The sequence below is a fragment of the Electrophorus electricus genome, chromosome 19 (genome assembly GCF_013358815.1).
Source record: "Electrophorus electricus isolate fEleEle1 chromosome 19, fEleEle1.pri, whole genome shotgun sequence".
In the NCBI taxonomy this organism is placed as follows: Eukaryota; Metazoa; Chordata; class Actinopteri; order Gymnotiformes; family Gymnotidae; genus Electrophorus; species Electrophorus electricus.
In genome coordinates this window covers 7,918,467-7,945,183 of record NC_049553.1, presented here as the reverse complement: position 1 = coordinate 7,945,183, position 26,717 = coordinate 7,918,467, and the positions used below count along the sequence as shown (strand labels likewise).

The following is a 26,717-nucleotide window of genomic DNA, read 5'->3' as shown; positions in this document are numbered from 1 at the left end:
GCAAAGCGCCAGTGACACGTACCTGGGCCAAACGCACACCCTGCCCCAATGAGGCCGCCATCGCTCAAATCCAGATCCAGATCTGCAGCCAGCATCACTCTTTAGACAAACAGCGAGTAGCCATGCGTCACCCAGTCGGGCTTCAGGACAGCACGCAACACCACATAAGCAGTTCGGAAGCGGAAGGTAGCGTAATGTGTTTCAACCAGACCCGGACTCAATCATGCACCCTGCTTATGTCATTCCGTGCACTTACCTGCACTGCAAGGCAACAGACGTACGAGAGACTAAAAAGATACTGACATAAACCTTAGGAAAGATTACCGGCTTGTGTAAAAATGAGGAAAAACAAACATACAAACAAACAAACAATTGCAGGCAGAATGAAATCACATATGCACATTAAAAGCAGCACACAAAACAATAGCATTCTCCTTTTTTAATAACTCATTTACAGAAGAAATCTTAATCTATATAAACTTATAATTAAATACATAAGTAGGATATAAATATTACAAAATACAAATCGGGTTTTTTTTCTTCTTTTTAACCATTTCTTTTAAGATTGAATTTCAACTATAAACTAGTGAGTATGGTGCTTTCAAGATTTGCTTCATTGTAATAGATAATTTGGCTGAAACATTGCAAATCTCACTCCAATCAAAAAAAAAAAATAAATAAAAAATAAAAGAGATTTGTGCATTTTAAGTAGAACATTTGCAGCTAGTCTCAGAATCTGAACGCATGCTGGGTATTGAAGCCACACTCGTTCTGAATGGCAACAGAGGATCACTTCTAGTGGGTCATTCACTGCTGGGATGAGCCCCTCGAGTAATTTCATTTCCATGCACTGGAAATACGACTGAAAAACTGCAATTTTAGTCGGGACTTTTCAGCGAAGTCTGTTGAGTGCATTCTAGAAATATTATTTCATTCACACAAACTACACGTTTGAACAAGCTAGCTTAAAATGTGTTTAAAGGCATGAAAGAACTCCGTAAGGATTTTTGCGATAATTAGAATAAGTAAAAGTTAATCGATTTCTACACATCTGTCTCTGTACCCACACATCCGTGCCCTTTCACCCCACCCTCGTTTTGCTCTTCGTTCCTCTCTCTCCTCCCCTACGTGCCCTTATCACTGCCTCCAGATGAGGGTCTGTTTGTTAGTCAAACGGTTACGAAGCTGCTTAATCGCATTAAGTATGCGGGGAACACAAAAGCACAACAGCAGCAGGCAGTGGTGAGGAAACATAGCTACTCACAGCGCATCAGACGCCTGATAGCAAACACTGGTCACATGTTTAGGGCTCAGCAGGACAAACCCCGCAAAGGTTTTGGTGGGGTGTCATTCATGGAAATGAATTTATAGGAAATTTCAAATGGTTTCATTATAATTGGCTGCATTTGTGCCTATACATGCAGGAGGAACGCATTTGCTGTATTTCCTGAAGTTTGAGAACTGGGAGGAGTGTGTTCTGCAGGGATTTTCTTTAAGAGGCCTTGTTTCCCCCCCCCCACTGCTGCTCAACACAGGAATGCAAGAATAAATAAACAATAACTTAATCTGTTACATAGTAAAATCACCAGAAACAACGAAAACAAAACTACAACTTAACACAGCTTTGAAACATCTTTTTCTGTACCGTAAGACGTAGAAATAGCTTTGAGTGCAGCTGTGCAACACCACTGCCCTCTGGTGGTCACAGTTAAAAGGACAACAAAGAAAAGAACAGCAAACCTAGCAACATTTAATTCCAGTCGCTGACAATCTCCCCCCCTCCCCATCTGCGTTTCAAGGAAGGGTCAGTGTCCAAATGTGACAATGAATAGCTAATGCATATGGATACACTATCTGAGAACTATATCTTAAATAATAAGAACTGGGGGTAACAGAGACTGGAATGGATGTGGACAGTTTAATTTGTAACAGCAGCTATAGTCAGTCATTAGAGGCACTTACATTTGCAAGCACTGAGCAAAAGTGGTTGAAACTTTAAAGCACTTTAAAACAAGATGTGAGGAGATTCGACTATTTGCTTTGACTATTACAGGGACTGAAATGGCGACGTCTGCCATTTATAAAGGACGCCATTCCTTAAGGACAGGTACAAACACTCTGCCATCCTGACAGACAGAGCCTGGATGCACACGAAGGCAAAGCGGTGGAGAAGCCCTTCATTGCGAACACACACACATGCCATTTGAAGTGGGACTGCTTATTTCCACATTAACTTCAGCCAGTCCGGATGGACTGCATAGCTAATCAAGGGCTTAAAACAGATGCTTTTGGTATTCCTTCAGTTTAAAAACTGGATCATAAAACTTCTTAGTCCTTGGGCGAAGCTACGAACGTTCACTTGGCAGACATTTTTGTAACAGTAATCATTTTTATATACAATTCCGATAGTTGGGGATAAAATGACCAGCGTGTTAACTGCAGGTCTCCTTGCTGCAGATGCGATTTACGGAGCACAACAGGGCGGTGGTGGGTAGAAGCAGACATGCGGGACACTGGCACGCTGTCCTGAAGGCAGTGCATCTAGCTCTGCTCCCAGTGTGCGATCCCATCCTGATCCGCGAGCGTGACACACACTGCGCTGGCACACTGCTGTACACACACACACACACACACACCCAGTCTACGCGGTTAAGTAGCAGTAGAGCAGGTAGAGAAGGGTCATGGCGAGGCAGTAGAAGAGCAGGAAGCCGGTGGGGATGAGGGAGAAGGGAGAGGGAGGGAGAGGGAGCGCATTCTCCTCCCCCTTCAGCTCCTCCCCTCCTCCGATCACCAGCAGGGCCTCCACACAGCGGTGCACTGCGCGCAGCTTACTGCAGAGGATATCAGACACTAGGCATACCTCCGTCTGGGAGGAGGGAAGAGAAAAGAGAGAGAGAGGAGGGGAGCGAGAAAGAGGGGGAGAGATCGAGAGAGAGAGAGAGAGAGAGAGAGAGAGAGAGAACGTGGGAAGTAGGGAGCAAAGTTAACGGGCGGAATAAAAGCACAAGGAAACAGAAAGAATGGACAATGGGGAGAAACAGAGCGAGGTGAATGGGCATAAAGCCCAATGCATGGAGAACGCAGACTGCAAAAACACAATAGCAACACGATTCATATTAGCAAACGCACACTTAACACGGGGAACAACAGATTAAAAAAAAAACAAGAAAATGAAGAGGCAGCAAGGCAGGGAGACAGAGAGAGACGAAAGAACGTAATTTACCTCAGGGACGCCCAACCTGCGGCAGGCGGTGACGAAGTTCTCCACGTTAAGGCGACACTTGGCCGCACTCAGTTTGGGCTGAGCAGAACAAATGGGACAGAGTTAAGAAAGCCACATGAGGAGAGACCATGCCTGGTTGCCTCGGCTACGCTGTAGAGCGAGACTCACCACTGCGGGGGAGGGGATGTGGATGATGGAAACGGAGCGAGGGCGTATGTGGTTGACCAGCTGGCACAGAACTGCACCGTTGGCCAGCGCATCACCCAGGTCCTCAGACAGGGTGATCTTCAGCCGCGACTCCAGAGACTGACGTGGGGGGAGGGGGCGCGGGAGGGAAGTGCGAGTTAGACGAGAGTATTTGAGGAGAAACTGGAATAGTAGTGTAGGGGTGTGTAGGGAGGGGGGTGTCCTTTACCTTTCGTAAGTGGGAGATGTCTGCTCTCTCCTCTCGTGGGGATTTGAGGGTAGAACGAGACTCACTGTGACCTGAATCAGCCAGGCACTGCATGGAGCCTGATACACACACACAGACACATCCACGTACATACACACCGTCATGGAACGCTCGCCTCCCGCACATCACGTGGTTTGGCCAGCCACGTGTATGGGGGGCTCTGTTTATGGCCACACATACACACCTGAACCTTGTCTATTGGTGCTTATGCTATTGCATGTTTAATGAGAATGTGTGTGTGTGTGTGTGTGTGTGTGTGTGTGTGCGTGCGCGTGCGTGTGTACCTGAATTCTTGACGCTGCAGCGGGAGGAGGTGCGGAAGAGGAAGCTGTTGGGTTTGGGAGCTGATCCGGTAGGTGAGCACGGCTTGGGCACGTCTGCAAACAAACCAGCAATGCTACAGCTCCGTTTATAGAGAGCAGGAATAGTGCACGGCTAGTGAGAGAGAGTGTGTGTGGATGTGCTTGGGGCCCTTACACTGTGGGCTGTGTGTGTGTGTGGGGAGGATGGCTATACCTATGCGGCTGGTCGAGCGCTGCAGTGATGAGGCCTGGAAGGTCAAACACGTCTGATCCACACTCTGAACAAAAGAAACACAGGTCACAACATACATGGCAAAACGAAGGACAAAAGAACAAAGCGAGAGAGAGTAAAATGAAAGAGGCTGACCTCACATCTTTGGCGGAGGCCATTAATAGATGCGCTGCTGTCTGTTGAATCACCACTAGAGGGAGACAGAGTTGGCATGAGTATTGAATAACTGAAATATTCCAGTATGTAGTGGACTGCATCATGCTCAGAAAGTTTTGTTTTAATGATTACATCTGTTTGGGTTACATGCCTTTAGACATTACATGTCCCAGATTTCAATGAATCCTTCTGTTTCTGGGGTGAGACTGACAGCGGCCAATCCCTAACAGACACTCACACATTCACCATCAACCACAGTGAGCACGACGTTGGCCTCCGCTGACTTACCCAGACACACTTCCTGTCCCTGCCTGTTTCGCAGTCACTGCTGACTGACTTCCTGTTTTCACTGCCATCTTCTGCGAACTATCAAAAAAAAAAAAAAACCCAAAAAAACAAAAAAACAAAACCCAACCCCGAAATGCAGTGAAAAATCACGCATCTAAACAGGATGGAATAAAGCCCGACAATCATGTACAGAGAAGCGTTATGGCATATGGGCTGGTCATCACACCAGCACTATTTTTAGTTTCTAGTTCAATTATCCATAATTCTGTTCTAATATGATGGAGGACAGATGGAGTAATACCATGTTCCCTGTAGAGCTGAACATTATGTTACAGTTATCTGATGGATTTTTAATGTAGCAGACAGGTGTGATTTTTTTAAATGTATTTTTAATGTAGCAGACAGATGTGATTTTTTTTTGTTATGTATTTTTGAATGTAGCAGCAGGTGTTATTAACCCTTCCTGTGCTGAGGCCAAGTCCTCCTCCTGTGCTGCTTCCTAATGAGATGAGGGTGCCGTGCATGCTCAGGCTCACGAGCGGTGTCCAAGTGTGGGTGGCGTGCACACTCACGTGCTGTCCCGTACTCGCTCCCGGTCCCGTTGCTGCTGCGCCCGCTCACGATCCTGCCAGAGCTGCAGCGTGCCTGGTCTCCTCCGCTCCTCCAGTGTGGGGCTGGACAGGGAGCCCACGTCTGCCGACTCACTGCCAACACTCCTGAATGTGAAGACAGGGCAGGTTAGATGAGATGAGCAAAACGACAGCGCTAGAAGGGCAGCCACAACGCCCTCAGAAATGCCAGGAGCTGTTCAAAACGATAGCTCTGCTGGAGGGCCGCACTCACGACCTTATGCACTCTGTGTGCGTCTACAGAATCAGAATCACTGCAATAGCACAGACATAAGACTGACCTTACAGCAGTGCTGGTAAGGCTAAATGTGCTAATGGTAGCTGTGCTGATACAGTGAGCTGATAGCAGATGAACGAGCACACAGCTGTATCTACATGTAACAGAATGAACGGAAAGTGAAGCCACGAGTGAGCAGCGAGGGTGAGACATTACAGTGAGTGAGTGAGCAGCGAGGGTGAGACATTACAGTGAGTGAGTGAGCAGCGAGGGTGAGACATTACAGTGAGTGAGTGAACGGCGAGGGTGAGACATTACAGTGAGTGAGTGAACGGCGAGGGTGGGCCTTTACGGCGAGTGAACGGCGAGGGTGGGCCTTTACGGCGAGTGAACGGCGAGGGTGGGCCTTTACGGCGAGTGAACGGTGTGGATGGGCCTTTACGGCGAGTGAACGGTGTGGATGGGCCTTTACGGCGAGTGAACGGTGTGGATGAACCTTTACGGCGTGTGAACTGTGAGGGTGGGCCTTTACAGCGAGTGAACGGCGAGAGTGGGCCATTACGGCGTGTGAACAGTGAGGGTGGGCCTTTACAGTGAGTGAACAGTGAGGATGAACCTTTAGAGCGTGTGAACAGCGAGAGTGGGCCATTACAGCGAGAGTGGGCCATTATGGCGAGTGAACGGCGAGAGTGGGCCTTTACAGCGAGTGAACAGCGAGGGTGGGCCTTTACAGCAAGTGAACAGCGATAGTGGGCCTTTACGGCGAGTGAACAGCAAGGATGAACCTTTACAGCGTGTGAACAGCGAGGGTGGGCCATTACAGCGAGTGAACGGCGAGGGTGGGCCATTACGGCGAGTGAACGGCGAGGGTGGGCCATTACGGCGAGTGAACGGCGAGGGTGGGCCATTACGGCGAGTGAACGGCGAGGGTGGGCCATTACGGCGAGTGAACGGCGAGGGTGGGCCATTACGGCGAGTGAACGGCGAGAGTGGGCCATTACGGCGAGTGAACGGCGAGAGTGGGCCATTACGGCGAGTGAACGGCGAGAGTGGGCCATTACGGCGAGTGAACGGCGAGGGTGGGCCATTACGGCGAGTGAACGGCGAGAGTGGGCCATTACGGCGAGTGAACGGCGAGGGTGGGCCATTACGGCGAGTGAACGGCGAGAGTGGGCCATTACGGCGAGTGAACGGCGAGGGTGGGCCATTACGGCGAGTGAACGGCGAGGGTGGGCCATTACAGCGAGTGAACAGCGAGAGTGGGCCAATACGGCGAGTGAACAGCGAGAGTGGGCCATTACGGCGAGTGAACAGCGAGAGTGGGCCTTTACAGCGAGTGAACAGTGAGGATGAACCTTTACAGCGTGAGAACAGTGAGGGTGGCCCATTACAGCGTGAGAACAGTGAGGGTGGGCCTTTACAGCGAGTGAACAGCCAGTGACATTACAGTGTCAGGGCACCAGCTGAGCTTCTGCTGCTACACTGCGTAACCCAGGACTGGAGCGTGCAGTGGTAGAGCCATGGACTGCGGGAGGAAATAAAGGAGGGGGACTGTTGACTTTTCCCAGCTCTTCAAACACACAGAGAGGCTGACCTTGTCAAATACACAATGGAGGATAACAGAGGGAGAGAACAGGAGGGAGAAAGAAAGAGGGACAGAGACAGGGGAGTGGGAAAAAAAAAAGCAAGGATGATGGCCGGAGTCCTGTTTCAAACTAACTCATTTTATGTAAACATGAGTCAGAGTGTGACGCACAGTATTTGGAAAGAACTGTGCAGCTTAAGAAACCCAATCGGCAGAGCAGAGGTACGGAACTGGTTGAGCAGGTGTGGTGTGCACTGCGGTGGCCATATGTACCTGCTGCACATGAAGACTGGACTATGGGCGGGCGTGGACCTGCTGCTATCACTCTTCCCCTGCAAGTCACGACCCAGAAACAACAACAAATGAGTATAGATCGCACACTGTTTCAGTGGCAGCAGAGCAAGAAAATCAACATGCATTTCCCAGGTTTGGTAGAACAGTTTTTAAAAAAGATGTTATCCAATCGACGTGAGCTTAGACTGCCGATGTTTGGGCAACACCCCCCTCTGACCTGCGGGGGTGACGTTTGTGCAGGAGTAGGAGGCTTGTGCTTGCTGCTCTCGTCCTCCTCTTCTGTTATGCTGCTATCAATGAAGTCCACCTGCTCCAGGTCTCCGTTCACTACAGAGAGGGGAACGAGACAAGGGGAAGATACAGAACTGGAAGAGCCAATCACTTCTATATGCACCTTCCCTTTGCTGGCACTGAACACAGGAAGGAGTTGGCCTGTGTGTGTGTGTGTGTGTGTGTCTGAGAGAGAGTGAGTGAGTGAGTGAGTGAGTGAGTGTGAGTTAATACTTCTGGGTGTGTCTTGTGGGGTATCTTTCTCCTCTTCTTCCTGAAGGTTTGTTCGTTCACGAGAAATTTCAGCCAATCGCAGAGATCGTTCGGAGAAATCATCAGCAGACTGGAGAGAGATACAGGGTAAAAGGGTCATGCAGGACACAGGGTAAAAGGGTCATGCATCGACTCTATTCCTCTGCTGAACCTAACAGATATGCTTACAATCAAACTCAAATGTAAAATGACAGTAGATAATGGCAACACATAGTTGGAACCCAGCTGAAACTGGTTTGGTTGTCATTCATTCTGCTTACCTCATTTCCTGACCACCTCTTGCTGCCACTGTCAACACTGTTGAAGCCAGAGTCCAGACCACCGTACTGACCAGGGAACAGTTCCTGATCCGAAAGGCTGGAACAACACACACACACAAAACAGAATATTCTTCCCATCTTTATCCTGGTTCCATTCAACTCTTCTCTCCTCCTTTCTTAAATATTTTCACAGTATTCCAGACCAGTTCTGCTGTACTACAGTTCAAACCACAAATTACAAGAGCACCCAAGCAAATGCATCAAGTTCACAAAATGTTCCTTCAAGGAGGTCCACAGATTCAGTACATCACCATGAACAACCCCTCAATCCCTCCACCCTCCCTCCTTCCTCCTCATTCCCTCCACCCTGCCCTCACCAGGTGTTGAAGCCGCTGGGTCGGAGCACTCTCTCCAGCTGGTCATGGCTCCTCTTGCATGCCTCCATGTTCAGGTACTTAAAGAAGTGGATCTTCCCCTTGGAGCAGATCTGGGCTGGGGGCATCTGCAGGGGGTTGTTGTCCAGGATGATGGTCTGCAGGTGCCGTAGGTGCCGGTAGCACACGGGGACGCGGGAGATGCGGTTGCATGAGACGTCCAGGCGGACGAGCGGTAGCTCGGACAGTTCTGCAGGAGGAGGGGTTCGACTGACTAGTAAACCCAGCCTCCTGAGCAGTACTGCCCTTAGCTTCAGGACCCAGAAGAGACAGGTAGGGTGTGTGTGTGTGTGTGTGTGTGTGTGTGTGTGTGTGTGTGTGTGTGTGTGTGTGTGTGTGTGTGTGTGTGTGTGTGTGTGTGTGTGTGTGTGAGAGAGAGAGAGAGTGAGTGATGAACTAACCCTCTGGCAGAGTGGTGAGCTGGTTTCTCCTCAGGTTCAGGTCCCGTAAAGACTCCAGCTGCCCTAGCTCCATCGGCAGGCTCTGTAGCTCATTACAGCTCACATCCTACAGGCAGACAGAAGCCCATTGCTGGCATTCACCACCACCGGCGGATGGGTATTTCTCCCAATTTCATGTTTAAGAAATTTAGACCCATTTGGATATGTTGCAGATAGAACAGATGTGACAGAAGGAAAGAGTGATAGAAAAAATAAGAGTGAGAGAATGAGAGAGTGAGGCTGGGAAAGGCAAGGCAGAGATGGGATGCAATGGGAGGAGTACGTACCAGCTGGCGGAGATGGGTGAGAGTGTGGATAGAAGCAGGCAGGAGGGATAACTTGTTGTTGCTGAGGTTGAGGACCCGTAACAGAGGGAGCTGGCATACTGCCAGAGGCAAACTGGACAGCTGGTTGCGACTGAAACACACAGACAACTGGACTTTAAGCCCTGTGCGCATAGCTGGTGTAGTCATCAAAAGTAAGAAGGCTCCAGTGGAGACATACACAGTATAAACCTTTTCAAATAATCCTAGAGCAAAAGTTTTGCAGTTCCCCAACCACAGAGCCCAAGCTTGTTATTTTACCACTGTTGTGTTGGTATATTTATACGTAGAGACAACAAAATTATGAAAGGAATCACACACAAGAGACGAGATTTTTTTTTCTTTAATTACATCTAAGATCATGTGTTTCATTCATTTATTACCTGTTATGACAAAAATGACAGTTTGGTACAATACAGTTGGTAATGTTCTGAAAGGTGATTCCTTTTAACTAGCCTCTCACAGGATGGGCAGGGTGTTCTTGTCTGTCATGGGTAAGGCCTTGGAGAGAGAGAGAGAGAGAGAGAGAGAGAGAGAGAGAGAGAGAGAGAGAGAGAGAGAGAGAGAGAGAGAGAGAGAGAGCGAGCGAGAGAGAGCATACCTGAGGTTGAGGTAGGTGAGGGCTTGTAGCTGACAGAGCGAGGAAGGGAGTGAGCGCACACAGTTGTGATAGACGCTGAGCGTCTCCAGGGAGATGAACTGACACACCTCCTCAGGCAGCTCACACAGCCGGTTCTTCGACAAGTCTGCAGGAAACAGCCATCAAGCACCAGCAGTGACCACAGCTGCTGCAGCCTGTGCTCCACGAGCACTGGCAACAGAAGCCACAACTCACTCGGCAGTGCTCATAGTAAAAGGTGCTCGTACTTGAGCATTCGTCTAAGCACTAAATATCGGTGAAATCCGCATATCAAACGGATGCAGATATGGTTATTTCATATAACAATATGCAGAAACTGACATGGCATTGACACTTTACTTATTTACATATTAATGCTATGCACTGCGTGGGTGCATGGTGACCATTATGAAGGGGACTTTAGCTGAACGCTGCGAAATCAGACAAACCACTGAAAACATGCAAAGGGTAAATCACCAGGAACAAACAACTTAGTACAATAGCATATATGTGAAATATAGCAAAAAAATATCTAGAAATGAACATAAGGAAAATGATCTTTGCTTTTAGATCTATTTTCACTTTTTCCTGCACACGGCATGCTCCCAAATATAGCTCCCTTTGTTCAGCTATAAACGCACACTCTCTTTCCTTACATGTTTGCCACCCCATCAGGCCTCCTACGGATCATTCCGGTTTAGGCACTCCAACCAATCGGAGAAGGAACAGCACCTCTCCACACAGGAGCGCTGATCTTCTCACACCCCTTTAAGAAACACTCTCCTTCACACGCCCCATTACTCCTCCAGTTCCCCATTTTTGTTTCTCAGGTTTCACAAAGCCTTACACGCACACACATGCATTTGTACACACGCACGCACTGTCTGTGGCTCTCCCTGCAGGGTCATGATGTTATTTATAGAGAAGAGAGGATGTTAATTACAGAGTCTGTGCAAGTCCAGGACACATCATAGTCAGTGTGTGGGTGTGTGTGGCTCCTTGCTCTCCTCTCCCTTGACTCTCAGTCCATGTCTTTTGTTCAGCTGTTTAATCTGGCAAGGAAGTCCTTCCCTTCCCACACGCAGACATGCACACAGACGTGTACGCACGCAGGCGTACACGTGCACGCATACCCTCCCATTCTCCATTTCAACACGAGTGCCTGTGGTTGCCCAGGGGTTTTATACGCTTTCATACCGTCAGTCACTGATGCACTTTGTACCCCCAGCACCCAGGCAGAGCTTAGAAGAGACCCAAATGCATTCACATCATGGAGAAGGCTTCAGAGCCATCGCAGGACAAACTCCACTTCTTGTTCTAGCAATTGCATGTACACTGAGTGGCACATGCAGCCCATCCTTAACCCATGCTGTGCTCTCACTCTCAGGATTATGGCGCAAGTAAACAGGTTTCAGCGTGTGACCGCAGAAGATAAATACGGGGTGGGGGAAAGGAAAAAAAAACAAAAAACAAAAAAAACAAAGGGCATGACTTTAAGCGTCTGACACAGGCAGGAATCAGGTGAAATCCTGCAGGGTGCAGTCAGGCTTGGAGAGGAGCCAAGCAGCATAGTTCAGTACTGGAGAATACAGAACATGCAGTCAGTTTCAGTAGTGGGGAATAAAGAACATGCAGTCACTTTCAGCAGAACAGGGCGAACACCTCCCGCATGATGTCAGCAGCACAGCAAATCTCCTGAAATCACACTAAAAATACCCATTTTGGTAAGAAACATGTCAGCCCTACTTCTATTTTAACACGAGGGTCTCAAGGGTCTTCAAGTTTCCCTTCACTTTTCGCGTGCATGTCAGAATGCATGCAGACGTGTGTTTGCGCGTGCGCATCTCACACAGCAGATGCACGGACATCTTAAGTTACACTACAGAGAAGTAATTAACAAAAAATGCCCACATAAGCATGACACTGAAAGACAGAGAGAGGGGGTAGGGCAGAGTGAGACAGAGGGAGATGGAGAAAAGAAAACGTGTGTGTGTGTGTGTGTGTGTGTGTGTGTGTGTGTGTGTGTGTGTGTGTGTGTGTGTGTGTGTGTGAGAAAGAGAGGGAGAGAAGAAGAGGTGCACCTGCCACCTCCACATGTGTGTACACACAGACCCAACCCCAAGCAACTCTCTCATGTCCTCAAGTTCACTGCTCCCACATACATGCAGACACATCCTGCTTGTTCCTGGACAGTAATCCTACACTACCAAACCTAATCAGTGCTCACATCTCTGATATTAACCTTCTACCCCAGGCACTGTGTGTGCGTGCGTGTTCGTTCACAAACTTGATGCGTCACACTCCGGGTCACTGCTGGTGGGGGGAGACGGAGAAAGTGCAGGGCTTGAATGAATAAAGGCACCCTGACAATAGCAGAAGAGGTGGGGGAGGATGTGTGACAGAGCATGACTCAGCTCTACAGCCAGATCATTACTGAGAGACAAGCAGTGTTTTAAGATCCAGTAACAGGGATTTGTTCGGGGAGCTGATAACGGGATTTGTGCTTCCAGATCAGATACTGTAGATTACCACTATCTGACGTTCCCCTTTCACTGATGAATCAGTATTTTATCGCACTGGCTCTCTGCAGGAAACCCCCTTCACTGAAGCTCTGAATTTTCCCTGGTCCAAAACAACCAGTGTCAACAACTAATTATCAAGGTTTATCGAATTATCGAATAAGGTTTAAAAAACAACAATTACCACCATCAAAACATGAAACTACGTACTGAAGTGTCCCGTGTGTCTGGAGATGGCCATGGCAGGCCTTTTTACTCCAAAACCTCCCATTTGATAAAAGGCCTAGTAAACGTTACAGGTTAAAAGTACGCTTGTCTGTGAAGTATTTTATATAACAAACAGGAAACAAAATATGTTTTTATACTTTGAAAAATTCAATGTTTATAACATTTCTAATAAATGCTTTATTTTGTAATAAGCAAGCTAGCCCACAGTGAAATCAAACTACCAAACCACCACAAAACAGGTTGGATAAATGAGCTGCAAATATCACGTGTTAATAGCCGAAACAGACATGTTTTCTCTGGGAGTGCCCAGAGCTGCCAGTCAGAACACCAGGCTGCCCTGCGGAGCCGGGGGAAGCGATGTTATTACCTGACAGCTGAGGCTCCCCCTGCAGCGTGCTCAATGCCGCCTTCCCCTCTGCCCCCTCCCACGCTGGGAACACGGGCTCGGTTTCGAGCTCGGCATCGGCCTCTGCATGCGTTCGCAATAAAGCACAACCCACAGCACAGAACGACCTTTGTCTTCAACACGAGCGAGGGCATCCTGACTTGTAAGTGGCCCTACTTCACCAGCAGTGCACAGTGAAGTGTGTGTGTGTGTGTGTGTGTGTGTGTGTATCATGTTACTTATTTCTTACCCTTTTTCCCTGATGCTGCCTTCTATAGCAGCCTCTTAATGTTAAAAACACATAATATGAAGGCAAGTCATAATGTGCAGAAATGTCAGTTATGATAGGGGTGTGTGTTTATGGTAGATGAGCAGAGCTGATGGGTTTGAAATACGGACACTAGCAGACAGGAACCCTGCTCACTGGGTCTCTGCAGTATATGCAAAGGCTGGCATGCAAAACTGGAGCCTGAATACAGGAGAGCCATAGTTAACATCCCGGAGCATTTATGTAACACCTCTGCACCAGGCCAAAAATGGCCCAAGCGCTCCATCAGACTGTAGTGGGAGCCCCACCGCAGGTCTATCAGAGATCAGACTGAAGCGTGAGCATCACTACAGCTCAGCATGAGTGATGCACAGCTGTGGGACTGGCTGTGCTCGGGGTAAGCACAACCCGACCCGGCCAGGTCAACAACATACCTCATCAAGCAGGAATGTGGAGGCAATTAATATTCAAATTTTTAAGCACAATATTCAAGCTCTGAATGTTCCAGTACTAACTGGAGCACAGGGTCATCATTCACAAGCATTTCCTTCACACAGAGCTCAATAAGCAAGCCAGTTTAAGCAAAACCACTCCGGCGCTAGTGAACATGCTAGTGCACCTCGTCACCATAACAACTGAATCAGCAAGTGTCAAAACAATGGTGACGCTGTGTAACAGATCACCTTGCCCCATAAAACATGCAGCATGACTGAATTCAGTCCATTACAAAAACAAGTAACTTCTGTGAACTTTGATAATGGTGGAAACGAAACGTTCCCTTTTTGGGCATGAAGAAATCTGCCAGCTATAAATGAGAAACAGACCATCATCTTCAGAAACGCGCTGCTTATGGCTCCTAGCCAACAAAAAGCAAAACCCTGAGTACTGGAACCATATCATTGCTCAAGACTGCACAGCCGTAAAAGCAGGTTCAAAGAATGGCACGTTTTAATGAAGGGCTGCTACAAAACTTGGAAAAGCTTAAAAGGGGAGTTCACCTTAGTTAACAATAGATCCCTTCTAACTATTTACTGGTTAATTTCTAGGCATCTCTGACAGTTTTACATCAATTACTTAAATAATTTCTTAAAGCTGATTCAGGTAAAACTTTCCCCCATTCACACTAAACACAATGTTTAATGATGTTCAATGTCAAAATACATATTGCGCACACACATTTTAGCCGGTGGACATACACGCTTCTATAATGCTGGGTTTTTGTTGTTTTTCCTCTTGTTTTGCCTTTGCACAGTGAACAACTGTATCCATCCGCTGTGCTGGGACTACTTCCCGGAGGAGTGTTTTACAGAACATGTTGCTAGTATTCTGCAAGTTGCTAGGCAAGCAGCGTTTATAGAAATGTGATTGCTGAAGAGTATGTGACGAAGATTCTGATACAGGTCACATGGCGTTGTCGTGCCTTATCTGATTGAGCCGTATTCAGGGGGTCATGTTCTTTATAGTAATAATTGGCACAAAGTTCTGTCTCTTAATGGAAAAGACTGAAAACAAACTTACAATTGATCTTGATGGAAAATTTCCACCATACATGTTGCTGACCACTGAGCTAGCTAACTCGCAACAGCAACTAAAACAAATACCTCCAATGAGCATGTTCAACTGATGCAATTTCTTGCTTGTAAACCAATCAAAACTTGAACAGTCTGTCCCACCTTCAGCAACCCAAAACTATAAAACCACAGAGGAGAAAACAGACAGAGCACATTAACCAGCAAGACGGAAAAGGCACTTTTTTTTGGGTACTTTTTAAAAATAAATTAACATTCACAAATTAATTAGCATACATAAAACAATAATTCGTCCGATTATGTTTTCCAAACTTTGGTCATTGGAACTTTAGTTATTCAGCATTACAATTCTATGCCCCTAAATTCCATCTTAGATAAAAGTATGCCACCCTTCGTCCTCATGCCTGCGCGCACGCGCCCACGCACGCGCAGCACCCTGTCTAGGTTCTCAAATAGGAGGTGCTGAGTACACCATCTGGACACACCAAAGTCAAGCCAGCAGGAGAGGAAAGGGCTTTTAGTTACATAAGAGAACAGACCAGCATTTATGATTCACAGCCATTAGAACCCACGAGTCTTCACCCTTTCACTCCACTAAAACTGCAGCTGTACAGAAAAGCCAGTTCATGTGTAGGCTAGAGGTATTGTGGTCTTCGCAGAACATGTCACAGGCAAGATCAGGAAAGCAAAACAGAGAGAAATTAGATGACATTCAGAGTTGAATAATTCTTCTTGCTCAATATCCTTTCCTGCTTCAAGTTTCTTCTGTCACTACTCACTTTGGGGGGGGGGGGGGGGGGGGTGTCGTGTGTGTAAAATGTAGATCTGGTATAAGATTTCAGAATTCTAGCTTTGATGTGCCAACGCCTTCGTCGGGGGAGGAGCATTTTTCCATTGTCTTCCGTATCAGTCACCCATAACACATAACAGAGAATGTTTCTTACAACTGCCTGGATTTGCTAATTAGCTCAACCAGGCATAACTCATCAGTGGGTGCCGCCCTTATGGCAGGACTTTTACTTTATGAACAGAGGCCTCATCCTCTACAACCAAAGAATGGGACAGAGGCACATGATCTCTGGAGTTGGTCCGACCTGGTCTCATTACTCGCCATTTAAACAGCGAGGAAACGTGGGACAGTTTTGTCTGATGTGATTTATATGATGATACAGGAGAGCTCTTTCTGGATCACGCTTTATTTCACACATGGTTGATAGGAAAGGTTGCTCAGTGTGGCCAAATTCTATTCTGGATGAGGGACCCAGAACATTTCTCATACTGACTCAAATCTACCTTTCAATATGAGTCAGATGAGGGTTATGCTAATTTTGGCATACTATTTGGAACATTTAGCTTGTCAACCCACAGTAACCAAATAAATAAGTTTACTGCATGCCTGGGCAACAATGAATTTCATGTCCAAATTAGCTAGTCTGCAAACAAGTAAAGGCCTAACATTGTGAATGGGTGAGCCAGAGTATGCATAACAGATTCCTACAATAACGTATAACAGTCCTATTCTGCTAGGACTAGGCCTGCTGTTTCTCCAACAAATATCACAAACAACACTTTTACATTCACGCATGGCTCTTCTCATACATCATCCAGTCAACCAATGAACCTGTAGACAAATGTACCCTCATGACTTGGATGTGAGTAAATTATTTCTTGAGGAAGAATGGTACTACATAGTAGATGTTTACTGTGAAATTGCTTTTGTTTACGCTAGCTCTACTGGAAAATCAGTTGTATTTTTAAACCCACGATCAGAATAATTCGATTCATTCATCCTTTTCACAGGAACTAGTGAAGTTGTCCTAGGGTTTTCACTTTTCCTGTATCAAACAGGTAGTGAAAGCAAATCCATCTGGATTTGTTTGCTCTGAACAACATCCAGCAAGGCCTTTTTTAAAACCCATTAGTTGACTCTGATGCCAGATTGAGTACGTTCCTGCTGATCAGTTTACATCCGGTTTTTAACACCCAGAAAATAGTTTGCATTCATTCTCCTTTCTGGTTCTGTTGGGAACCTGTTATTGCTATGAGGAAACAAGGCAGATTGGTGCGGGTTTGCTGGCAATGGCAGAAAAGTGAAGTAGCTCTCCGAGCAGGAATAATACAGTGCGACATGAATATAACTGCTATGCTTAGGGTTTGTGTGCTAGGCTAGAAATTTGACAGAAGGATAATTTCCCCTCTATGTTTGTTTTAAATTATATGTCCAGACAAATTATTATGCATTTATCCTGCATCCCCCCAGTCAAGATCATATAATGCATTTTTAATACAACACAAAGTGGAAGGGATTCTCTGGACTATCTGTTGCCTTTTCAGACAGAGAGACACAGATACAGAGAGCGAGAGCGAGAGGTGGGTAAGAAGATGCAACTAGAGGAAGAAAAAATAAGCAGAAGCTCTAAAGGGAAAACCCACATCCGCATCCGGCAGAAACATAAAAAGGAAATGCAAGTGTGAGGGAAAGAAGCAGAACACACTACAAACTACGAACACAAACACACACCTCACACTGTGTGAGGTTCTCAAACACAAACACAAACCCACATACCTCACACTGTGTGTGGCTCTCAAACACCCCTACACCACACACTGCACAACTGTGCGTGACACACATATCACACATTGTGCAACTGCGCATACACAACACACTGTGTGTGGCAATCAAACACATATCCACACTGCTCTGGATCATATACACACAGCTTACTGCCCCTGTTTATATGTGCTACAGAAAGCAATGCAGAAGATCCAGACAGACTCCAGAAACTATAACCACATATAGCTATTAAATGAAAGGCACCACCCAACACTATCAGACCGCTAGCTTAAAACAGGAGGAACAGCACTGTCTGGCATTTCAGTACAACTTTTCATCCTGAAACTTAAGCCTCTTCGATATTGTCCCTTCTACACATTGGAAATTAGACAATGAAGGAAGCAATGTATAGGCTAGGAGATTATGGAAGAATGTAAAGTCTTTCAGTTTCTGGCAGGTTCAACTTAAGGGTCTGAACATCTTAACCAAATACACTTTCATGTCATGTCAATATGACATCATTATTATAACCACAATATTAGAATTATTAGAACCACAAAAAAAATCAGCTACAATATTTTATGAGTGTTATTGTCCAGCTTTTGTAGGCGTCAAAAGTCCTTCATCTCTTGCATCGCTCCTGTAAATGAAGCAAAGAATCAGAAGAGTTCTCAATCTCCACTAATATTCTGAGCTGTAATCTAGAGCAGTCTGATGAAGCACTTCACCGCTAGCATTATCCATGGTTAACACCATGCGACGTCCAGACGTCTGGAGGAGTATGCAGGATGAGCTAATCCGTTACCATCTCTGCTCTATGACAACGGCTCCGGCCATTTGTATTTAGCAACCTATTGTATGAATGGGGAACTAGCCTGACATTTTAAGGGGCATGTGAATTTAGTGCTAGAGGTCTCGGTTTAATGGTTCTACCACTCATACCCTACTTGTAAGTTAAAAGTCTATAAAGAAAATGGAAATGGCAACATGCATTTGAAGAATAAATTTGGATCATTACAAAATGAACTGACGGGTCGTGCAGATTTACTGCCACAATAAAATCCAAATGCATTTAAGCCCATCTGCTGATACTAATGTGGATCATATTTTTGTGCACACATTTTAAGGGATTCTAGACTAAATGCGTAAACATGTCAATATGGAGAGAAAGAGAGAGGGGTGAAACAAAAACTGCAGTAAAAAGAATCGCTGAGTAATGGACCTCAAAAGAGAGCAAGGGGTAGATTAAAAGCAGGAGTCAGAGCCTGCAGGAGGGGGTCCTTTAGACACGGGACTCCAGTCAAGGGGGCGGTAAAAGGACATAACAATGGGAACAGGCCATGAGTCCATTTCATGAAGCCCCTCTCCCACCCTACCAAGACCTTCTGTTCTCTCCTCTCTCACTCACTCCCCTCTCCCATCAGCTGCTGCTGAGCTTAGCTGTGGAATGGAGTGTGCATGTCCCTCTAAGTCTTGCATTCTCTCTCTCATTATCAAATGCTTCCTCTGCATCAGTGAGTGACTCTCTCTCTCTCTCTCTCTCTCTCTCTCTCTCTCTCTCTCTCTCTCTCTCTCACTCTCACTCACTCTCACTCTCTCTCACTCTCTCTCACTCTCTCTCACTCTCACTCTCACTCTCACTCTCACTCAATGAGTGACTCTGTTGATGTGGGCTACAATGCTCATGCCCCAGGAGTGGTCACAAGTGTATGGGAGCCAGGCGGACACAAATATTTATCAACTGACTGACCGACCAAAACACACACACTTTCACTACCTCTGCTTTGATCTTGGTCTATTCATCTTGCCCTGACTTCGTCATTTCCTTCAAGCCCAACTCTCAGAGTAGTCATTTGATTCACTTGTTCTTATTTCATTCTTTACCCGTTACTGCCTCTCCTCAGTGTACTTATACATTTTTTTAATCTAATTTCTGCCTCTCCCCTCTCTCTCTCATTCCTTCTTTCTTCATTTGTTTCACAGAAGTGCTCCTGTCTCAGACCTGACTACACAACGTTTCTTAAAAGGATTAGGCTAAAATCTAAAATTACTGTTGCTACAAGCAAAAATCAACAGTCTTTAATATTAATGCTCAGCTTTATTATTAATGCCCAGAAGCTGCCAGACTTTGAACCCCTAAAATAGACCTCTCTGTCTGAATCCAGTGTTATGAAACCAAGCTTTGTTCTCCAGCACAGCCTATACAGCAGAACCTCTGGCCTTCCTGGGCAAAGTTTGTTCATACAGCAGAGAGCTCTTCCATGGAAAGAAGAGGGGTGTGAGCACATGAGAAAGTGTCAAGAGTGTGCACGCGTGACGTGAGTGGACCGAAAGTCCAAAAAAGCAAAAGAAAGCAAGCAAACTGGGCCCCATTCTCCATGCATCCATATGTTGTGAGCCACATGGGCCTGCAGGCTTTTGATGGTCTTCACAAGGCTCTCAGTGGCCTCTGCACTAACTACCCCAACACTACTGCCCAGCCTTTAAAAAGATACTACCACTAGTTTCACAGGGTGTGTGAACGTACAGGTACTATAATGCAGTACAAAGGTCCAGGGTTATGGTAAGGCAGGGCTTAATGGACAGAGCTAGGCTGGGCAGGCAGAGAGAGGGGAAAAATTCAGTGAAGTCACCCACATCTGCCTACCAAACACCAGGACTGAGCCCGTCAAACTGTCGCCCTCATTAAGCTAAGGAGAAACCCAGCAATTAGCTTCAACCTGAGTGATCGCACACACTTACAGCAGGAGCCACTACATTATTACGCCACAGAAAAGGCTACAATGTGGAACAGCATGCTCAAACGTGGGAAAGCAGCTAGCCCAATTAGACAAGTCAATCCAACACTATGATGGTCATAAGAAACGGGGTGTGGGGTGTGAATATGCCAGTGTTACACTGCTGGTGTTCTAATCCGAGTGTCAGAAAGAGGGTTTTGATTGAGGGCAGCGTTGCCACAGCAACATGGCAATCTCTCTGTCAATGTTTATGCTGTTACCAGAGGTACTCCACATGATTACATATGGCTTAACATTTAAGAAGGCCGCACCTGAAACAGTGTAATCTGCTCCTGACAAGTTGAGTTTTGCCCTTGAATCATTGACTGGTCCATCAAGTTGCTGTCTCAAAACAAGACTGGGAGGAAATGGGCGCTTTATTAAACTGGACATCACATATTTAAAGAGAATGCTTAGTCATATGGTATCCCCAAAAGGGTGTGTTGTGTGTGTTAGATTTTTTTTTTTACATCACCTACATTATTTAGCGCAACTGGAAATCGTTCCATTAAAAGGTACCACATGAATAAACCAGACATACTGGAATGAATCATGACAACCAAGCCTTGGATAACAATCATAATTTCCATTAAGGAATCAATAGAGCCTAAAATAAGTAAACACAAATGTACTGGAGTAATAAGAATTTGCACACTGCTTACAAGCACTTCCTCTTTCAACGCAGGCCTACTCATGAGCAGCAGATGTTTGTGTATTAGGAGCATCGTGGTTTGTACTGGTGAGTGGCGAGCAAGATGCCTTTCAGTAGTTCCTTCAATTTCAAAGCAAGACATGACCCTGTTATTCAGTGAGCTAGCAGCGGTACAGCCTCCTAGCTATCCGTTTCTGGGCATCTGACAACGGCACTGAGTTGCCAAACTCATGGAATATTATGTTAAACAGAACTGGGTACCAAGTTGGCCCCATCTAGACTGCAAAACCTTGTTTTCCACTACTTAAAAACAGCAGGAAGGGACATAGCCACCTAACATCATCTAGCTAAACAGATGTTTGAAGGTAATAACTAACTCCGAGTAACACAAAGGACAAAAAGCACACACACACACACACACACCATAAAGTAGTAACGGCAGGCATGCTCAACTTCATGCGACATGAACTCTAGCTACAGAAGCAGTGCATGTTCGCTAACGCTCGCTAATTAACGCTAACGTATCTCTGGTCTTTCAGGTTCGGAGGATGTTGGTGTAAACAAATGCTCGCACTTCTCCAAAAGCTAACCACCTTCGCTAGCTCAACCTTACTTCTTCCGCACATCAGCTAGCGTTAGCTATCCTAGCTCCGTGGGCTGCTCCTTCTATCTTGCCTGTCCGTACGACCAAGGCGGTGAGGGATAACGTTAGTTAACGTTATATAGCTGGAGGGAGAGCAGGTGAAAGCGGCCGAACAAAGGGACTTAGCCGGCTAATTAACATGACGCGGCGCGATTTGGAGCTTTTTTTTTCCTCGTTAACTCCGGATTACAGAAGTCTACTTTACCTGCATGCGTAATGTCGGACAAGTCATAGTTCCTAGCGGTCCGGGGAAACTCCTTCAGTTTACGGTTAGACAGGACGAGGGCTCCGCTGAGCGCAGCCTCCTCCAGCGACTTCTCCACGCTCCTGCTGGCCGCTATGGTCGCCGGCAGCTGGGCTCCATCCCCAGCAGCCATGAAACACAAGTAAACCCCCCGAGTGTGACTTTAATTTCTCGCATAGAAGCCACACCTCAACTTTCGCTCCCTTCCGAGTCGCTTGGACGGCGGCTATCACGCGTGAGGAAGGTGTTTAATCCAGCGTAAAGGAGGAGATAAAGTTGAGCTGAAAGGGCTTTCCGCGTGGAGCTAACTGTCAATCTGGCTGCGCGAGTGCAGCGCGAGGCGAGATGTGAAGCGGGAAGGGGCGTGGCCACAGACGGAGTAAGTTATAAACGACCCGAGAGCGAGGGGTTGCCGCGTAATACTGTACCCGCAAAAACAGTGTTTCCAAAGACGTATTAGAGCAAAAAATAAATAAATAAATGAAATAGGCGTAAAAAGTTCAAAGTCAGAAGAGATGGGTGCAATTGAATCTAGTATAGCATAAGGTACTGTTCTAAATGTCCCTTCCACGACAATTAAATAACATTGCTTTCCATAACAAAAACCTCAACCATCTGTCAGTCTGCCCATGCTGTCCGTTTAGCGCTGCCCAACCCTAAAGTGCACACTACGTTTATATTTCAGCATGCATTAACCCGTATATGACCTACGTTTATATTTCAGTATACACTGGCCAACGCATGGGCTGTTATGTAAAACAAGGCCTGCCACCTGCTAACTAGCCCCTTTATTAATTACATGTATTTTGTAGTTGAACAGCTGCAGACTGTTAAAAACTATTGCCATGTAGTTTGTCTCCAACCATTTACCCTGTTTGCTAGTGGCCAGTTTTGGATCACAGGGCCACTGCTGACTGGATATTTCTTGGGTGGCAGACTACTCATAGCGCAGCAGTGCCATGGACACAGTAGTGGCGTAGTAGTGGGTATGAGGCACATCAGTGTTGCTGGGGTTTTGTACATCGCTGAGTTCATCCGTTTAAACACAAAATCATTATTTCCCTAGACCTATGGATTAGTTCATGTGTTTATTTAGCTGAGTGTCAAACTCTCCTCCCATTTTTTTCCCCATTGAGTAATATTGAAACCAGCGTTTTGGGGGTTGTTTGTTTGTTTTCTTCCTTTAACAATAACTGGTCCAGCTATGGCTTTGCAGGTGAGCATCAGTGTTTTATATTCAATATGAACTGCTGCTACAGGGAGCCAGGGAACACTGCAAGGTGACATGGGAGAACTTAGTGAGACTGAAAGCAAGCTGTCTAGCTGCGTTCTGGAGGAGTTGCAGGGGTCTGCTGGCTCACAGGGGAAGACTGGCCAAAAGCAAGTTGCAGTAGTCCAGCTTTGAGATGACAAGGGACTGTCAAACACCTGAGTGGCTTCTGTGCAGAAAAATGCTCAGATTTTCCTGATGTAGAGTGGGAGACTGCATGACCAAGTTACGTTAGCTCTATGAGGAGAGAATGATAGTTGGTTATCCAGAAGCACACCAAGGCTGTATGCTTTGTCAGTTGGAGTGATCCCAAGTGAGAGCCCAAGGTCTTGACTCAAGGGGACATTTCCAGGGATACATGGGAGCTTGTTTTTGTTGAGATTTAGCTTTAGTGATGAGCTTCCTAAGAAGAGATGTCTGCTAGACATGCTGAGACACAAGCAGAAACCGGAGTGACAGAGGGTGGAAAGAAGAAAATCAATTGCGTATCATCAGCATAGAAATGATATGACGAAGCACCTTTGTAAGTTGCTCTTGATAAGAGCGTCTGCCAAATGGCATAAACGTAAATATGAGAAACCGTGAAAGGACACGAGCTAAGAGAGTATAGAGGGAGGACAGGACAAAGTCGAGACATTTTGACTGCATTTGAAATGAAACAATGACTATATAAGCAGATGGTCAGGCTTATTTTGTGGCCATATAGCAGTTGCAGTGTTTTTACTTGTGGACCACACTGAGTTCTAACTAAAAAATTGTAAGTAATTAGATGATTTGTGTTTGTTGTATATTTTCAAGTCAGGAACAAGTGGGTTGGTAGATCCCTTAGTCCTCGGGGAGAATGAAAAGAGGAAAAGAGGGATCACGGGAGCACAGAGCAAGAGACAGAGGGAGGAAAAGAGCGTGGGAAACTGTGATGTCATCTCCACTGCTGTTAAAGTTGGTGCTGAATAATCTATGAGGAAGAGACAGAACGGAGGAACAGGCATCTATCTCAACTCCCCAAGTCCTTAATCAGGAACTACCCTACATGCATTCATTATATTTATTTACATTTTCAGAATTTGGCAGACACGCTTAACCAGAGCGACTTACAAAAGTGCTTTGTCATAGAATGTATCCTAGCCAGTACAGTAGGTTCAGGTCCAAGATGCCACTGAACTAGAATACTGTTGAAATAAAGGGATCAATGCCGATACCTAGAAGTGCAAAATACATATAAGCGCTATATCAGACAATGGTAAGTGCAATAACACACTATATAAAGCTATATGAACTAGTTTCGGTTACCCAACAGGTGCAGGATCAGTGGTCATTCTAAATACTCCACAAATAGATAAGTCTTCAGTTCCTTTTCCTTTAGTGACATTTCATCACAAGTTAGTAGTGCAGATCATTTATGAATATTTATGCAGAGAAATACCAGAAAAAAACAACGACTTTTGTTTAATGGGTGAGGGAAAGTGGATAAATAAGACCCAGATGCTCTATAAAAGAGTGTATTGCACAATGAATGGAAGCGTTCTGCCACTCTTGTAATAATAATAATATGTTTCTTCCCATGTTAACATCCACTTGCAAAAAACCCCTTACGATATCATTATGAAGTCAAGAGATTCTGTTTCCATTGTCATAATGGATGTTAGCGCTCTTAGAAAGAAGTCTCAGTAACTAGACACTTATAAGGGAGGAAGCAGTTGGATTGGCTTTGGATAGACAGCCGTCTGTTTTCAGATTGGAAGTCAAAGCCTTTAAAATAAGTAATAAATTAATATTTACATTTAAAAGAATAGAATATTTACATTTTAAAGAAACATTGAGCACTAAAAAGAAAAAAACTACACATGGAAACGGAAACCAGGATATATATGACAGGACTACAGCACCACCTGCTGTATGTAAAAAGAAATACCTTCAACCAAAAAAAAAAAAAACCCACAACCCAGTCAGAGATATTTGAGTTTCTGACAAATGAATTTTCTCACCAATAGCCTAAAAGAACTGCGTCCCTATCTGAAAAAAAGAAAATTGCACCAATCGCCATCTTGTCATTGCCACGTGAATTGGTATGAGACTAAAACACTCGTAAAAAATTCTAAATAAATAAATAAATAAATAAATAAATAAATAAATACATTCCTTAAAAAAAATCCTAAATCGGATTGTGCTTTTGTCTTAACATAGAAAATTACACCCTTGATTTGAAGGGCCTTTATCTGATATAAACCCACTTTACCCATAAGTTGGCACTGTCTCTCACCAGCTCGAGAACATCCTGCACAGGCTCTCTGTCTCCGACGTGCTTTCCTTTGGATCCACTTTCTGTTCACTGCGTAAGCTGAGCCTAAGCAGCTGCTATGGAAGAAGCTGTACTTTCAACATTCAGATCGCCCTACTCCTAGCAACAACCATGAAACCAACTGGATGAGGCTGACCATCCTGAAGAGTGAGTCAGACAGACGAAACGGTGGTTTCCCGTCCAGGTCTGTGTGATAAATTGCCCCAACTCTCCTGTGCACAGAGAGCCAGAGACTGACCATACAGCGTCTAAGCAGGACTGGTTGTTTGGATAATGGGATCTCCTCTTGGAACCGTGGTGGGAGTCGCCAGCCAACAGTGAACTGTTCATTCAACTCTCCCATTGCACTGGGCTTCCTTAGGGTGGTGCCCATACTTCACCATACCCTTTTCTGGGACCATTCTCATTCTGTTCACACCTCGGTGGAATATAGCATGGACGAGACCTTTCTGCTATTCAGGACTGTGCCACCATGCCAAAGATGTAAGTGTGCTATGCATGGACTTTTACACACACACACACACACACACACACACACACAGACACACACACACACACAGACACACACACACACACAGACACACAGACACACAGACACACACACACACACACACACACACACACACACACACACACACACACACACACACACACACACACATAGTATAATAAAAGTATAATAAATCTATAATACACTAATCCACCTACAATGATCTAATTCTGATGCTTTAACCATGACAACCAATATCTTGTTATCCACTTATACACGTACCGACACATTATGCATGGTGCTTCGTACATCCTGCCAGAGAGCTTTACATTTCGCCTCCCTTTCTAGTTTGCTGTTGACCCCTGCAGTAACCCAATATTCCACCGGTATTTTTATGTGCTGGTGAGTCGGATGGCTGACGGTGCCCCCCGGGCCATGGGAGCAATTGGCTCGGTCCCATACGCCAGGTGCGAATGTGTGGAGGTGTTCCAGTGGAGAAACCACCAAAGATCTTCCGTATGACCTTCCAGGCATCTGAGCTTCACACAAATCCGCCTGAGCAGGCCGGAGACCAAACGTTCTCTGCTGCTGGTCAATAGTCAGTTACCGGAGCTTGGGGGGCTGTGTTCCACTGTAGTCTGTGCCTGTGCCGCTGCACCAGCTTGGAAAGACTACAACAAATTGATTTGTTTGTTTTGGTTACCTCTGAGCACTACTGATAAATTGGTTCAGTTGTGTTTCTTTTCTCTATGTCTTGAAGACACTGGAAAAGTATGCGCTGTCTGTGAATAAGACCCACCTCAATACAGCGAGTGCCTACTCAGTACAGCTGACTGTCAAGAGGATTAGCCATTTGCTAC

At 45.9% G+C, this 26,717-nt stretch overlaps 1 protein-coding gene and 1 long non-coding RNA gene across 2 annotated transcripts in view; one reads left to right on the top strand and one right to left on the bottom strand.

Moving 5' to 3' along the window:
* The window catches only part of lrch4 (leucine-rich repeats and calponin homology (CH) domain containing 4), a 23,707-nt gene extending 1,597 nt beyond the window's left edge, over positions 1–22,110 (bottom strand). The window contains 19 exon segments of the mRNA XM_027003767.2: positions 2,861–2,866; positions 3,224–3,301; positions 3,392–3,529; positions 3,639–3,736; positions 3,962–4,054; positions 4,194–4,257; positions 4,347–4,401; positions 4,656–4,733; positions 5,228–5,371; positions 7,360–7,418; positions 7,598–7,707; positions 7,885–7,993; positions 8,184–8,280; positions 8,561–8,807; positions 9,019–9,124; positions 9,345–9,474; positions 9,982–10,126; positions 21,760–21,930; positions 21,933–22,110. Of these exon segments, the coding sequence (XP_026859568.2) occupies positions 2,861–2,866; positions 3,224–3,301; positions 3,392–3,529; positions 3,639–3,736; positions 3,962–4,054; positions 4,194–4,257; positions 4,347–4,401; positions 4,656–4,733; positions 5,228–5,371; positions 7,360–7,418; positions 7,598–7,707; positions 7,885–7,993; positions 8,184–8,280; positions 8,561–8,807; positions 9,019–9,124; positions 9,345–9,474; positions 9,982–10,126; positions 21,760–21,930; positions 21,933–21,975 (1,971 nt within the window). The 5' untranslated portion in view covers positions 21,976–22,110.
* LOC113573481 lies at positions 22,101–26,717 on the top strand. Its single transcript, XR_003410212.2, has 3 exons — positions 22,101–22,177; positions 25,332–25,850; positions 26,618–26,717. It is a non-coding gene; the product is annotated as an uncharacterized LOC113573481 (long non-coding RNA).